This window comes from Cydia fagiglandana, chromosome 13 (genome assembly GCF_963556715.1).
Source record: "Cydia fagiglandana chromosome 13, ilCydFagi1.1, whole genome shotgun sequence".
Lineage (NCBI taxonomy): Eukaryota > Metazoa > Arthropoda > Insecta > Lepidoptera > Tortricidae > Cydia > Cydia fagiglandana.
This window is the reverse complement of record NC_085944.1, coordinates 7,781,930-7,795,286: the sequence shown is the minus strand read 5'-3', so window position 1 is coordinate 7,795,286 and position 13,357 is coordinate 7,781,930. Positions and strand designations below refer to the sequence as shown.

General features: G+C 37.8%; 1 protein-coding gene across 2 annotated transcripts in view; it reads right to left on the bottom strand.

The window, feature by feature from the left end:
• The window catches only part of LOC134670199 (G protein-coupled receptor kinase 1), an 87,840-nt gene that overhangs the window by 10,177 nt on the left and 64,306 nt on the right, over nucleotides 1-13,357 (bottom strand). For both annotated transcript variants that reach the window (XM_063527905.1, XM_063527906.1), the window contains exons 9-11: nucleotides 7,063-7,228; nucleotides 6,150-6,291; nucleotides 2,607-2,781 (exon numbers count right to left, since the gene is read on the bottom strand). In XM_063527905.1, the coding sequence (XP_063383975.1) occupies nucleotides 2,607-2,781; nucleotides 6,150-6,291; nucleotides 7,063-7,228 (483 nt within the window). The remainder of the gene's footprint in view (nucleotides 1-2,606; nucleotides 2,782-6,149; nucleotides 6,292-7,062; nucleotides 7,229-13,357) is intronic.

Sequence of the window (13,357 nt, the reverse complement as noted above, 5' to 3'; positions counted from 1 at the left end):
ACGCATTTTTCAATGTTTTTCCCTGTCCTTATGGCACAACTTTTGGCAGCCACAACCTCTTATGTAATACTGAGCAAGTGAGGACAGAATATAAACATGCCTGTAGTTCTATGGAACATGCAATTATCGCACGAAGTAGAACTTTTTAGTTGTCAATTAGTATAGAACGTCAAAAAAATACAAGCTTTATAAATAAATTTAAAAGATTAATAAATGGCGATAACACAATTCTATAGAACATACAGGACGTACCCATAGTCTAATAAAACATGGTCTTCTCTTCCCAGAGTGACACAAGCCTACGTCACAATAACATGGCCGCTGTATATAGCGCTATCGCATATTATCATATAGAGCTGTCGCATGATGACGTAGGCTTGTGTCAGTCAGGTGACCTAGAAAAGACGGGAAGAGAGTACCAGGCGGAGTTTATTATTATACCATGGACGTACCTAAATATATTCAATACTATTTTTTTTATTATTATTGGAATTGACTTTTTACCTAAGAAACTTTATGTAGGTACCTACTTAAAAATTATTGAATGAATGACTACGAGTATAAGGAAAAAGTGTCTAGGTATTCTGGGCTCCCATTTCCCACACAATTTTTTTATGGATGCATTTCCAAGAATCTGTAGTAGGTTTAGTCAGCTCTTTGAGAAAATTAATAGTACATTATTGCAGAGGCCGGGAAAGGGCAATTCGTGGATGAGTTTCGATTTTGTCGGACGACGCGAAGCGGAGTCCGACAAAGAAGACGAATCCACGAATTGCTATTCCTGCCGAGGCATATATAGTGCTTTTCTCCAAACATGCGAGGAAATAAGCTAAAATAATTATTATTTAAGCATCAAGCATCACTCAAATCAAACCTTCACATCCAAAATGTCAAAAACAATTTCCCCCTTTAATTAATTTTTAAAAGTTAAAGGCACAAACTTATTCTGCCATTCAGTACCATTCAATATTCGTTCATTCAATATAATTGCGCAATATAGTTTGTCAAACCAACTTTTCAGTCAGTAAGAACCAGGAAAACTACACCCATCCTTTTCTTTTGGGTGCTAGTACTAGTGTAAGACAAAGATAGTATGATTCTCTTTGTCTATGTTTGAAATGAGAAAGTCCTTTGACAAACTATGTAAGCTTTATGAACACAGATGAGATTTAAAAAAAATATAAAAATAATCTTTGATTTTATTAAGCAGTATTCGCACGATCATACACGTGAAATGATAGCTGATCGGGTCGTGTAGAAGCGGCTCGCGGCAATAATAATTGGCTGTTTGCGTTTTTTATTATTAAAAAGTAAAAAACACTACAGTAATAAGTTATTACTTTTTAAAAATACTTTTCTCCAATATGCTCGGAAATGTTCACCTTACTGTAGCAAAAATAGTACGGGAAGTTCTTCGTTAATGTCAAACTCTAACTAAAAAACATCAAACTATCGCTGTCCTGTTCTAGCGGACGGGAAGTAAAAAAACACTACAGTAATAACTTATTACTGTAGTGTTTTTTACTTTTTAATAATAAAAAACGCAGACAGCCAATTATTATTGCCGCGAGCCGCTTCTACACGACTCGATCAGCTATCATTTCACGTGTATGATCGTGCGAATACTGCTTAATAAACTCAAAGATTATTTTTATATTTTTTTTAAATCTCATCCGTGTTCATAAAGCTTACATAGTTTGTCAAAGGACTTTCTCATTTCAAACATAGACAAAGAGAATCATACTATCTTTGTCTTACACTAGTACTAGCACCCAAAAGAAAAGGATGGGTGTAGTTTTCCTGGTTCTTACTGACTGAAAAGTTGGTTTGACAAACTATATTGCGCAATTATATTGAATGAACGAATATTGAATGGTACTGAATGGCAGAATAAGTTTGTGCCTTTAACTTTTAAAAATTAATTAAAGAGGGAAATTGTTTTTGACATTTTGGATGTGAAGGTTTGATTTGAGTGATGCTTGATGCTTAAATAATAATTATTTTAGCTTATTTCCTCGCATGTTTGGAGAAAAGCACTATATATGCCTCGGCAGGAATAGCAATTCGTGGATTCGTCTTCTTTGTCGGACTCCGCTTCGCGTCGTCCGACAAAATCAAAACTCATCCACAAATTGCCCTTTCCCGGCCTCTGCAATAATGTACTATTATTTGCTATGACGAACAGTCGTGCAATCTGAATTTTTCTACTATGTCCAAAAACAATAATGAGTTTCGTTATTTGGTCACTGCATAATTGTACAAAAATGCGAAGTACAAGAACTCAAAACTTATTTGACTTATTTCAATACTGAATGTATTTACCATTTACCATTATTAATTGCACAACGGGACTTAATCGCGTATTTAAGTTTTAAGATTTGGCTCAAGTTGACATCAACATCTTCAAGCCGCGCGAGTTTTTCGAACTACCCGCACGTGGTCTTGTTGATGTTGATGTCAACTTGAGCCGGTCTTCTCCGAGACCACGGGGACAACGCCGTCCTCGAAATGTCAGAGGTAAATCTTAAAACTAAAACACGCGATTAAGTCCCGTTGTGCAATTAATAATGTTTAATAATCGTGAAAGCTTAAATCAGTGTATTTACCATTGTGAGAGTCATCCTGTCTATTTCGTGCTTGTCCTTAGTCTTGTGCTGGCGGAAGGGCGAGTGGCCTTTCAGCAGCTTGTACAGCATGCATCCAAAGCTGAACCAGTCGGCCGACGAGTCGTAGCCGGTGCCTTTTGATAGGACCTCGGGCGCCATGTAGCCGTGGGTGCCGCTGCAAAGAAACGTTAATATCAGACAATTTCACGAGGGGGGTGATGGGGGGTCACGAAAAAATCACGACCGATCACGTTGGGGGAGGGGGGGTATAAGGAGACCTCACGTGTATTTTTCTACAGTGAACAAAACTAAGAAAAAATACTTACCACATGATTAGATACTTATTCTCGGTTTCGTTAAACATAAATTCTTCACTCCTTTCTCCAAAAATAGCGAGTCTATTTTACGAAATTTTGGGGCGCATGGCCTTGACCGGTCGGATGAAAAAATTTCAAAAATACACGTGAGGTTATGTGGGGGAGGAGGGTAGCCATAAACCTCACCAATTATCACCAAGGGTTATGGTCAAAAAGTAGGACAGCTGATGTAGATGGCGCTGTACGGATCCGTCCTTGAAAATATTTGGTTGCAGCTTCTAGCTTTACTTAGTAATATCAACTGTTACGTAACGATTCTAAAGGAAATAGATAGATTTTCGCTTGGGTGTTTATTGTTTTATTACCTGCCAAACACATTATTAACAATTTTAAATAACCTAAGAAAAGATCCTGGTCATATGAAAAACCTTCGCGGGCCATGTATCTCCGTACGTATGTAATATGAGGCCATTAAAAATAACTATATTACATTATTTAACTTAACAGCCTTGTCCAAATCCATTAAAGCAGCGAAAGACGTGACTACCAGCATTTGTTATATTTGCCCACTGCTAACTCTAATTATGCTCCCGCTCCGTGTTCATCATAAGATTCACTTAGAGCTCAACTGTTGTATAACTTGGCCTCGCGACTCGTTGTCGTTTTGTATATTAGGGATGCAGACTTATACTGGTGCGAAACGTAATACGCTCGGTAAGTTATGAATATTTAAACAGCTCAGCAATATTATGTAATATATTCTTGACTAGAATATTTTTCAAAACTGTTTTTGCCAAAGCCACTAAGCAGAGTCATAAATTAGTTTATATGCCGTAGAAGGCGTACATAATTCAGTTGGTATTTAGTATTTATTCTTATGGAGGCATTAGGTATATATCTCAATATTTCTTAGTAATTGAATCAAATTGTAACTTTTACACAAAAAAAAATCCGCATTGTTAACTGACAAATCCTAAAATAAAAAATTGCCGACGAACTAAGCCTTATAGACTTACACAAGTTTTGTACAGCCTCATACAAAACTTTCTTGTCATGTAGGGGAAAAATCACGATGCGTATACATCGGCTTTTATCCATAGACTATCATGTTACTAACAAAATATCTCGTTCTCACTATGCTAAAAATTACTATACTTAATTACATGCACTTCATAACGAAGTTACAAACTCTGTCAAAGGAACCAATATGCTTCTTAATTAAGATGCAGTAATCTAGCAGCAGCAAGCAGTCGATCTAGAGTAAATTTGATCAAAAATATCGATATAAAGCATTTACGTGCGTTTTCATTCGATAAAGCGCCTGCCAGATGGCCGTAAACAGATCAAATACAAACACGTGTCAATGTCGAAAAACATGATACTCTCGGCACTCTCGACAGCAATTAAATTAAGTAAATTCCATTTTACACATGTGTATGAACTATTCGTTCCAATGAACGTGAGTAGAGTTAAACGAACTTCATACACGTGTCATGCGTTTATTTATTAGGAATACCCGGACGCAGTTGCTCTAGTTACCTTTAACAATCGTCGATATTCGAAGAACTACGGTGACTGTAGGTTTGCGTTCGCGTCAACTATTCGTACTGTTACTCTCGAATACCTACTTGTTTACTTCTGACCGCAGATTTTACTTCTGACCGCAGAGTCGTCATATTTCGTCATTTTCGAAGAACATATGACGGTTGTCCATAGCACATTGGTTTTGCGTAATTTTTGTCTCATTATAAACTTTTTAATTTTTAAATTAGGTAGTAGGTACTGCCCACATAAACATTTTTCCCATCCTATAATACTGGTATATGGACCGCGCTATTTTAGGTTAAACTAACGCACTGCATTCGTTTCTCAGCAATAATGGTAAAATTCTAATTCTGGATGTAAACTACCGCGATCATGCTTTAGCCAGTCTATAATTAAGATTGACTTCATTTGCACATTCTACAGCCTAAACAGCTCAATAGCTGTTGTAGGACGTGCTAAAGGAGTTCACACAAATCCAGACCAGCTCAAAAAGTTTTTCGGTAAAAAAAATCATGTAACTCTCAAAACAAGTTTTGTAAACCGCTCGTCAACTGTCCACGCGTTTGCATGTCACTGCCACGTGTCGAGTAAGGGCTGCTTTTAATCCCAGAGAATGAAATGACAGCAACAAATATCCGTAAAAATATCTTTTATAAGCAAGTAGTGCCTGCTTATTGCTTTAAATTGTCAAAATAAACTAAGTACTTTTGACGGTGGTGGAATGTCTGTAGGTACACTATGTGACGTTTGTCAAGATGCTCCAAACCTTCCGATGGTTCTTTATCTTTCTCCAACGGTTTCCTGCAGTTTTGAAGATATCGTGGGTACAGTTGTTGCGGGATTCTTCAGTACAATTTGATGTATTTTAATAACAAAACTTCCGTGAGACACACACATATTAAATATACCCAAACCAACCAACCCATCATTTGACAAAATAATGCCATAAACGAGCCCCTCCCCTGCCGCCACTTAGGGTTGCTAGATCGAAAGGCGCTATTATCGGAAAACAAATATAAATTTTTCGGGATTTTGGGACTTAAATCGGAAAAAAAAAACATACAAATTAAGGTTATTATATTAAAAACAACGAGTTTTTACATTATTGACGCGCTTGACAATGGTCGCTCGCTCGCTCGACGACAGCTGTTCGGAACTTGAAATTATTGTTTGACGACCGGTCTGGCCTAGCGGGTAGTGACCCTGCCTGCGAAGCCGATGGTCCTGGGTTCGAATCCCAGTAAGGGCATTTATTTGTATGATGATACAGATATTTGTTCCTGAGTCATGGTTGTTTTCTATGTATTTAAGTATTTGTATATTATATATATCGTTGTCTGAGTACCCACAACACAAGCCTTCTTGAGCTTACTGTGGGACTTAGTCAATCTGTGTAAGAATGTCCTATAATATTTATTATTATTATTATTTATTATAACGTGAAGCTGTTTTTCGGGACAGTTTTCACTTTGTCGGGAATAGGGAAACATGCTAAAAATCGGGAAAATCCCGCCAAATTCCGACCATCTGGCAACCCTACCGCCACTGGCGCCCGTCGGTCCGTCACCGTCAACGCAAGCTCCTGGTGACACTACTCGGTACGGGGTGAAACATGTCGAGCGTTTTTCGACTTAAAATAAAGTGACCCAACCCGTTCTTAATATATTCGATGTATACTTACACGCTGGCATGAGGTTTTTTCTTAGAGAAGTCGCAGGCAAGTCCGAGATCCGATATCCGCACGTGGCCGTGCTCGTCTAGCAGAATGTTCGCCGGCTTCAGGTCTCTGTACACTATGTGGCGTTTGTGCATGTGCTCCAAACCTGTTGAACAATCCAAACGTTAATTTCACATGTTTATACAGCGATGTGAGCATTGACGTATAATATGTAAGGACTGGCCTTACGGGCACTAAAAATGGTACTAGTTCAGCGGTGTCACTCACGAATTCCAGCCAATCGTGCAGTCTAACGCAACTAGTTGCGACCAATAGCGCGCGTGATGCGAACTCATCAACCAATCCTGCGTGTCATGTGAACTTATCAACCAATCGCGTTGTAGCGGTATCACACCGCTGTACTGCCTCATTATTATTGCCCGTAAGGCCAGTCCCTAGATATCTATGTCAATAGATGTGAGTGGGAAGTGGCTTATTCACTTTGACGAAAATGTACTTAGTCTTAGTATGCGGCTTCAAAAATTTAAGTGGCGATTCGAACCTTGGTCTGTACAGTCGCCATCTGATATATCTGATGGCGACAGTACTTGTGACTTTGACGGAACTTATGTCCGTAATATCTATTATTTACCAATCGTTTTTCAGTGACGAAATACATTTTGATTAAACGTACACCCTGCGGAGAAATTCAATCCGTAATGATTTTGCGTGGGGGCTACAACCCAAACCTGTTACACAGAAAGGAGACCTGTGCCCAGCAGTGATAGGTACAGTCAGCAGCAGAAGTTGCTAAGCGGGCGAGGTGTTCAAAATGACCTTGATACGCTCTTATTCTCTTAACAATAAAGTCGCGTCAAGATCATTTTGAACACGTGGCCCGCAACTTCTGCTGCTGACTGTATATAAAAATGTTGACCTAATATAACTTCAGCGGCGTAGAACTTCATCTCCGCCTCGTTGAAGACGCCGTGCTGCGACAGGTGGTAGTGCAGGTCACCGCCGTTCATGAGATCCAGGATAAAGCATAGCTTGTCGGGCGTGTGGAATGCGTACGTCATGCAGACGATGAAGGGACAGTCCACCTGGAAAAAGAAGTAAACGATGTAGATAATATTTTTAATGGTTTTCCAAATGTTTCCTGTCGCCTCTTTGTAGAGGTACTCGTATCTGCGTCTTGGCATCAGGCCCTGTCGACTATTGGTGTGCAGTGTACACAAAACAGTATGAAAACTTATGCTTCAGTCAGATAAACAGCAAATAGTTATTATAAAGATAGTCCGTGACGTAATTATCTAGGTATATATATATGGTAGGTATTTTTTTTAATTAAGTGAATAAACGGAATTCATGAATCGCAGTAGCATCATGTTACACAATTTTGAATGTCAAAAAGTCGATCAAAAAGCAACATGATTTTTGTCACGCGATAGTATAATCGATTTCAGCTTTTAAGTAATGTCTGAAAGAGATAGGATGGCGCTGCAGTATAAATAACCAAAATGACAGTTCCAGTGGTACGAGACTATTACGCGACTCAAGAAAATAAACTTAATAAGAAAATATCGCCTGCCTTCACGTCTACGGAGTATTTTGCTATTCAGGGAGTTTTCAACCCTTAGTCTCATAGTAAAAGTTGCTCAGTATCATCTGTATATTACCTAATCTAAAAAAGTATGGATAAAGGGTGAAAAACACCCGTATAGTACGTATAGTAGGAAACAGTGCTACGCGCTACGACGTAGATACAGATCAAGCTAACTGCCCCACCACACCACGCATAACTATTATGATAATATCATATAACCGAATGTTACATTAAAGCACAGTTCGAACACTTCGAACATAATTGTGACTCGGTGTGTGTTAGAAATGCAATATTTCTTCTTGAAACATAAACCTAAAGAACGTTTACCTGCAGTTTTCAGAGACGATTAGTTAGTTCTGTTTTATAGACGATCGCAAACTTTAAGATACATTTAATCCACGCTGCAATCAGAAATCACTACATCAGCATCCCAGTTGTATCAGCCGCATCTAAATCCACTAAGCTGTCGAGATTAGAGATTACTCTTCAAATATACAGACTCCCGCCAATGACAAACTTTAGTGCAGTGCACGGAGATTTAGCTCAAGATTTTAGGTAATGCCTTGAACGCTACAGTGTGGCACTCCAATGTTTGAACTAGAGATAGCTTTGGCGATGTAAACGTTACATAAGAGTAACATAAATGTGATTGAATCTGTAAATTTTCAAATATATCCCTACAGTAAAATTGACAAAATTTACTTAAGACGAAACAGGAGCTGAGTTTTAAATATTTTAGGTAAATATACCCGTCTCGCTAACGGAAGCGGCACCTAAAAGTAGTGCGATAAGGACAAGGCGAAAAATCCTGCGTAAAAATCTCAAAAATCGAGGTTTCGTACTCGACTGTTTCCTCCTCTGAAACTTAAGCAATCGTAACCAAATTTGGAAATCTAAATGATTATGAAATTATCTGTGTCGGACCGTTTTGCTTTTTTGGCTAATTGATATCAGTTTTGAATGCCACGCCTCTCATTGCGGCATAGTCAATTAGGCCATTTTGGCCATTTTTGAAGGGCTCTAGCGCCTTAAAAAACAAAAATATCAAGAAAAGCAAAACGGTCCGACACAGATATTGACAATATTAATCTGTGTTGAAAAAATCATTGCTCTAGCTTCAAAAACCACGGAGGAAAACGAGGAGTACGTTTGTATGGAGAAATGACCACTCCTGTTGGCTCTTAAGAACCGTTTCTATAGTTCGTTTTTTTTAGCATTAGAAAGAACTTGAAAGAAGGTAAGCGATCTTGGCATGACTATTAATTGAAAAACGCTTTTTAAAAATCAATGACTAAAAAAATGAATGAATCTTATGAAAGCAGAAGAATATAAATGATTGTATTAGATTCATAATTGTTACATATTTGCCGTAACTTATTTTTAAAATGTGTTTTTCAATTAAAAGACACATCAAGATTGTTTACCTAATTTCTAATGCTAAAAAAACGAAGTATAGGTACTTCAAAAGCAATACGAGTTCCGATACATATTCTGAGGTTCTCCCATTCATACAAAAACAATGTTTTAGAAAAAAAATCAACACTGCTTAAGATATTTTTTTTCATGCAATATTCTACAATATTTTTTTTATATATAAAAGAACTACACTAAACATTACTATAATGAGTCCCATTACTGAATCGGTAATATGTGAAAAAAAAAATTTAAAATAAATATGATTTTTGTTTTTCACTAGACGAACTCCATTGCATCGGGGCACTGATTATCCATATACATAGTTGGCAATAACAAGGTAAATAAATGCAATATTTTATACGAATGACTTCATTGATTAGCATTGGATGAATGCAGGCCGCAGTTCAAGGATAACAAAAGAATAACTTACAATTTTTGATCGCCTTTTGTTCCACAGTTGAAAACCAGTGACAAAACATGGACGCTAGTAAACCCTGAATCGGCCGGCGCTAAGTTTAGCCTGCATTGCAATGCAAATGACCACAATAAACCAATGAAATAACGTTGTATAGTGGGAAACGGAAATATTTAATCGCACATTCCGATGCATTCCCCTGCACAGACGGGATGGGGACGATCGGGCGAATCATCGACTCCATGAGGTTGCTTTTGAGATTGTCTGTTAACGGTCAGTTGGATTTAACTGACGGATAACTAAATATGCTACGAATGCACTCCCTTTGTGTGGGTGGCGACGATCGGGGACGGGATGGAGACAATCGAGCGGATCACATCGATTCCATTACACTACACTACTCGCTGTGGGTTTGAGGGTAATCTTATTGCCGGTTAGTTAATTCGACTGTATCCGATAGGTATCAAAGCAAACTTTATGCTTCCGTGGATTCTTAGCTTTACCATCGGATTAGGTATACCACCTGTTTTAGCAGTGTCAATGTCCGTTTCTCTGTTTCTTTATAATTAAAGCTTAAGAATCCATTCCCATTAAGACTTTGACCATCTTCTCGCTTCCGTTATTAACATACGCAAAAAAGGTGTTGGAAGGAGTATTTAAATACTCTAGGGTCCGACGTGATAAAATCATCTTGATAGGTAGTCGATTGTTTTATAATGACGACAAAAGACAATAATGTACAACAGATTGACATGTTTTATTAAACTATAATATTGTAGATACCAATATCACATATTCGGTGCCGCACGGCTGTTAATTATGGCATATTATATATGGTGTATTATGGCATACTTGGGAATCAGTCATTAAAACTCGGAATTGTAAAAGTCAATCAATGTCAATGGTAATTATCTCAGTCGGCCAGCAATCGTTAATGCATTTCGGCTGTCGTTCTCAATTATTCGACCCATTATACTAGCGCGCTTAGCATATCCACCTTATGTGAATTGAAAAGTCATTCAATTGTGAACTTTGTTCTCATGGAGCCAAAGTATACTTTTGACATAGTTTTCAATTGAACATAACGGTGGATATGATATGTGTGGAAGTATCTGTGGCTAGTAATTGTCCCCATTGCAATGTTCCTTTTTATTTTAATTGTCTCTATGTTGCGACCGGCGACCCTAGGCTGTAACCGCGAAAGAATTATGCAAATTGCGGGCATCTTTCCCCGTCTCTCTTATTACGCCTTCATTGGAGTAAAAGAGAAAAATCCCCGCAATTTGCAAATTTCAGGGTTTTGTGGTAGGCCCCCTGGACGTATTTAAATGTAAATTATCATAATACCTATGCTATATAATTCTAATTAAATTGAAGTAATAAATGATACACACGACTCGACTTTAAACACTCGCGATTGTGACGTCAGAATTGCCCATCCTTTGTCCAAAATTACAAATAAGGTATTACAAAATAAATCGTCTTTAAATAACACAAATTTTAGAAAAGGTTCTACTTTTGGTCATATGCTATGGGTAAGATGTCATTCGACAATGCTTAATATTGAATGTATTTCGGATAATTCTTATTACGCAAGATAAAGGGAAACCGCATACCTGACATCAAAAATGTTCGCCCAATGCCATTGTATCTTTGACGTCGATCGTACAGAATTACGCACACGATTTAGAACTGAAGCACATTTTAGAAGCACCCTCCAACCATACATTATAAAGGCACGTCTTTTACCGGGGTGCTTCAAAAAGGAATGCTCAATTTCTCTTCCAGCAGATGTCGTCAAGTTCATAATTTATGTACGGGGCGTGAATCGGTGCTGCGCTCGATAAATGTTCGATAGCGGGATTTTATGTTAGTTTAATAGGCTAGGTGGGTCCGAGCAAAATCTCGGGTACCTAACGATAGTTCAAGACAGAGACATGTACCTAAATATTAAATATTTTTTTAAGAATGCAACATTTCATGCAAAGCTTTTTGAAGATTGTTGTATGTTCTGTATGGAGACTTTGGTGAGATTCTACTCCCACAGTTGGAAAGATTTTCACCTCAAAACCATTTTATCTAAAATAGACCTCATTAAGTAAGATAAGCAACCCTTAAAGGGCCCACAGATTAACAGTTCGCCGGACGATATCAGCTTGTTGCAACGTTAAATGCAAAAGGTGATAGTTTCGAACAACTGACAGGCTGATATCGTCCGGCGAACTGGTAATCAGTGGGCGCCTTTATAGTTTAAGATTCCACCTTATTAGGATTGCTCACCATGTTGTTCAGGACTGTGAGCGAGTTGTGAAAGCGTCTTGCCTTACATTTGCAACACGACTTGTTAGATGTATTTGCAACACGTCGCATATCAATCTACATAATCTCTCCATCTACGTCTTTCGTTACGTTACGTTCGAAACATTGTTTTAAACTCGCAGAGGAAGGGCCTAATACATATACGCTTACGAAACAAAATGCAATACAAATTTCCAATAGGTGAGTTTAGCGTTGCATACAATTTTGAATGTCAGCAAGCCTTATGATAGTTTCAATGTGACTACAGCTATCCATGATGTGATGAGATTCACTCTGTATAGAAATTAGCGGTTTTTATTCGTTACTTGTCTGGGCGACACGCAGATGACGAGACGGCGCCAATAAAAGTTATGTTCGTATCGTACGTAGCGAATGATGTAAAGTGCATTTAACCGTAAAGAGCTCCATCAAATTCGATAATTTTACACGTTAGTGCTCGCCGAACGAGCACGTACGTACTCGTGCAATGTTCTGATTTCAAAACTGTGGCATACTAGAGCTCGTTTCGTTAAGGTTTCTAATTATAGTTCGTTTTTTTAGCATTAGAAAGAACTTGCAAGAAGGTAAGCGATCTTGGCACGTCTTTTAATTGAAAAACGCTGTTTAATAATCAAAAACTATTACTTATGAAAGCAGAAGAATATAAATGATCGTATTAGATTCATAATTGTTACATAATTGCCGTAACTTATTTTTAAAATGTGTTTTTCAATTAAGGGTCTTTTAATCAAGATTGTTTACCTTATTTCTAATGCTAAAAAAACGAACTAGAAATAGATAGCGCTTTTCTTCAGCGAAAGAAAGAAAGATCCTCAACCAACGTTTAAACCTTTGGCAGACTGCATAGCCGATTAATTGTAACCGTTCCCTTCCACCCCAGAGCATGTACAATTGTACATGTTCAAATAGCGCTTTTGGATGGGCATGGGCAATTGCCTCCTGCTGGCGCCTCATAACAATTAAAATGAACAAAATCTGATCACAAATTAGATTGAACTGGACCGTGACGATCAATAAAAGTAACTGTGGCGCGACTACATAACCATAAACGTGAAATAAAATTGTCACAATGTCTCCGCAAAACACATAAACTTCAGGCAAAGTCAGCTAAACAGTAGATTACAATAAAAGCATAAAGCAACTCTATCAATCCGAGTCGGTAGGCAAGAGCCGACCGAAGATCTGGGGCAAAATGAGATTGATGTTCGAGTTATTCACTCTGTTTTTCACTAGGATTGCGAGGAAAATAAACAAAACTATATTTACTATGATAATAATCTCGACCTATACATATCCCACTAGACATAAACCCTCTAAACACAAGAGGAAAACTTAGGGGATAAGAGTTATAAATATGTTTTATGCTAGTAACCCATTGAGCTATATTATATAGACACATATGTAGTTCGTAACCACGAACCGTTTGTAACGTTTTATAAACTTTGTTTCAGATGGCCTTGTTAAAGTTTGGGAAGC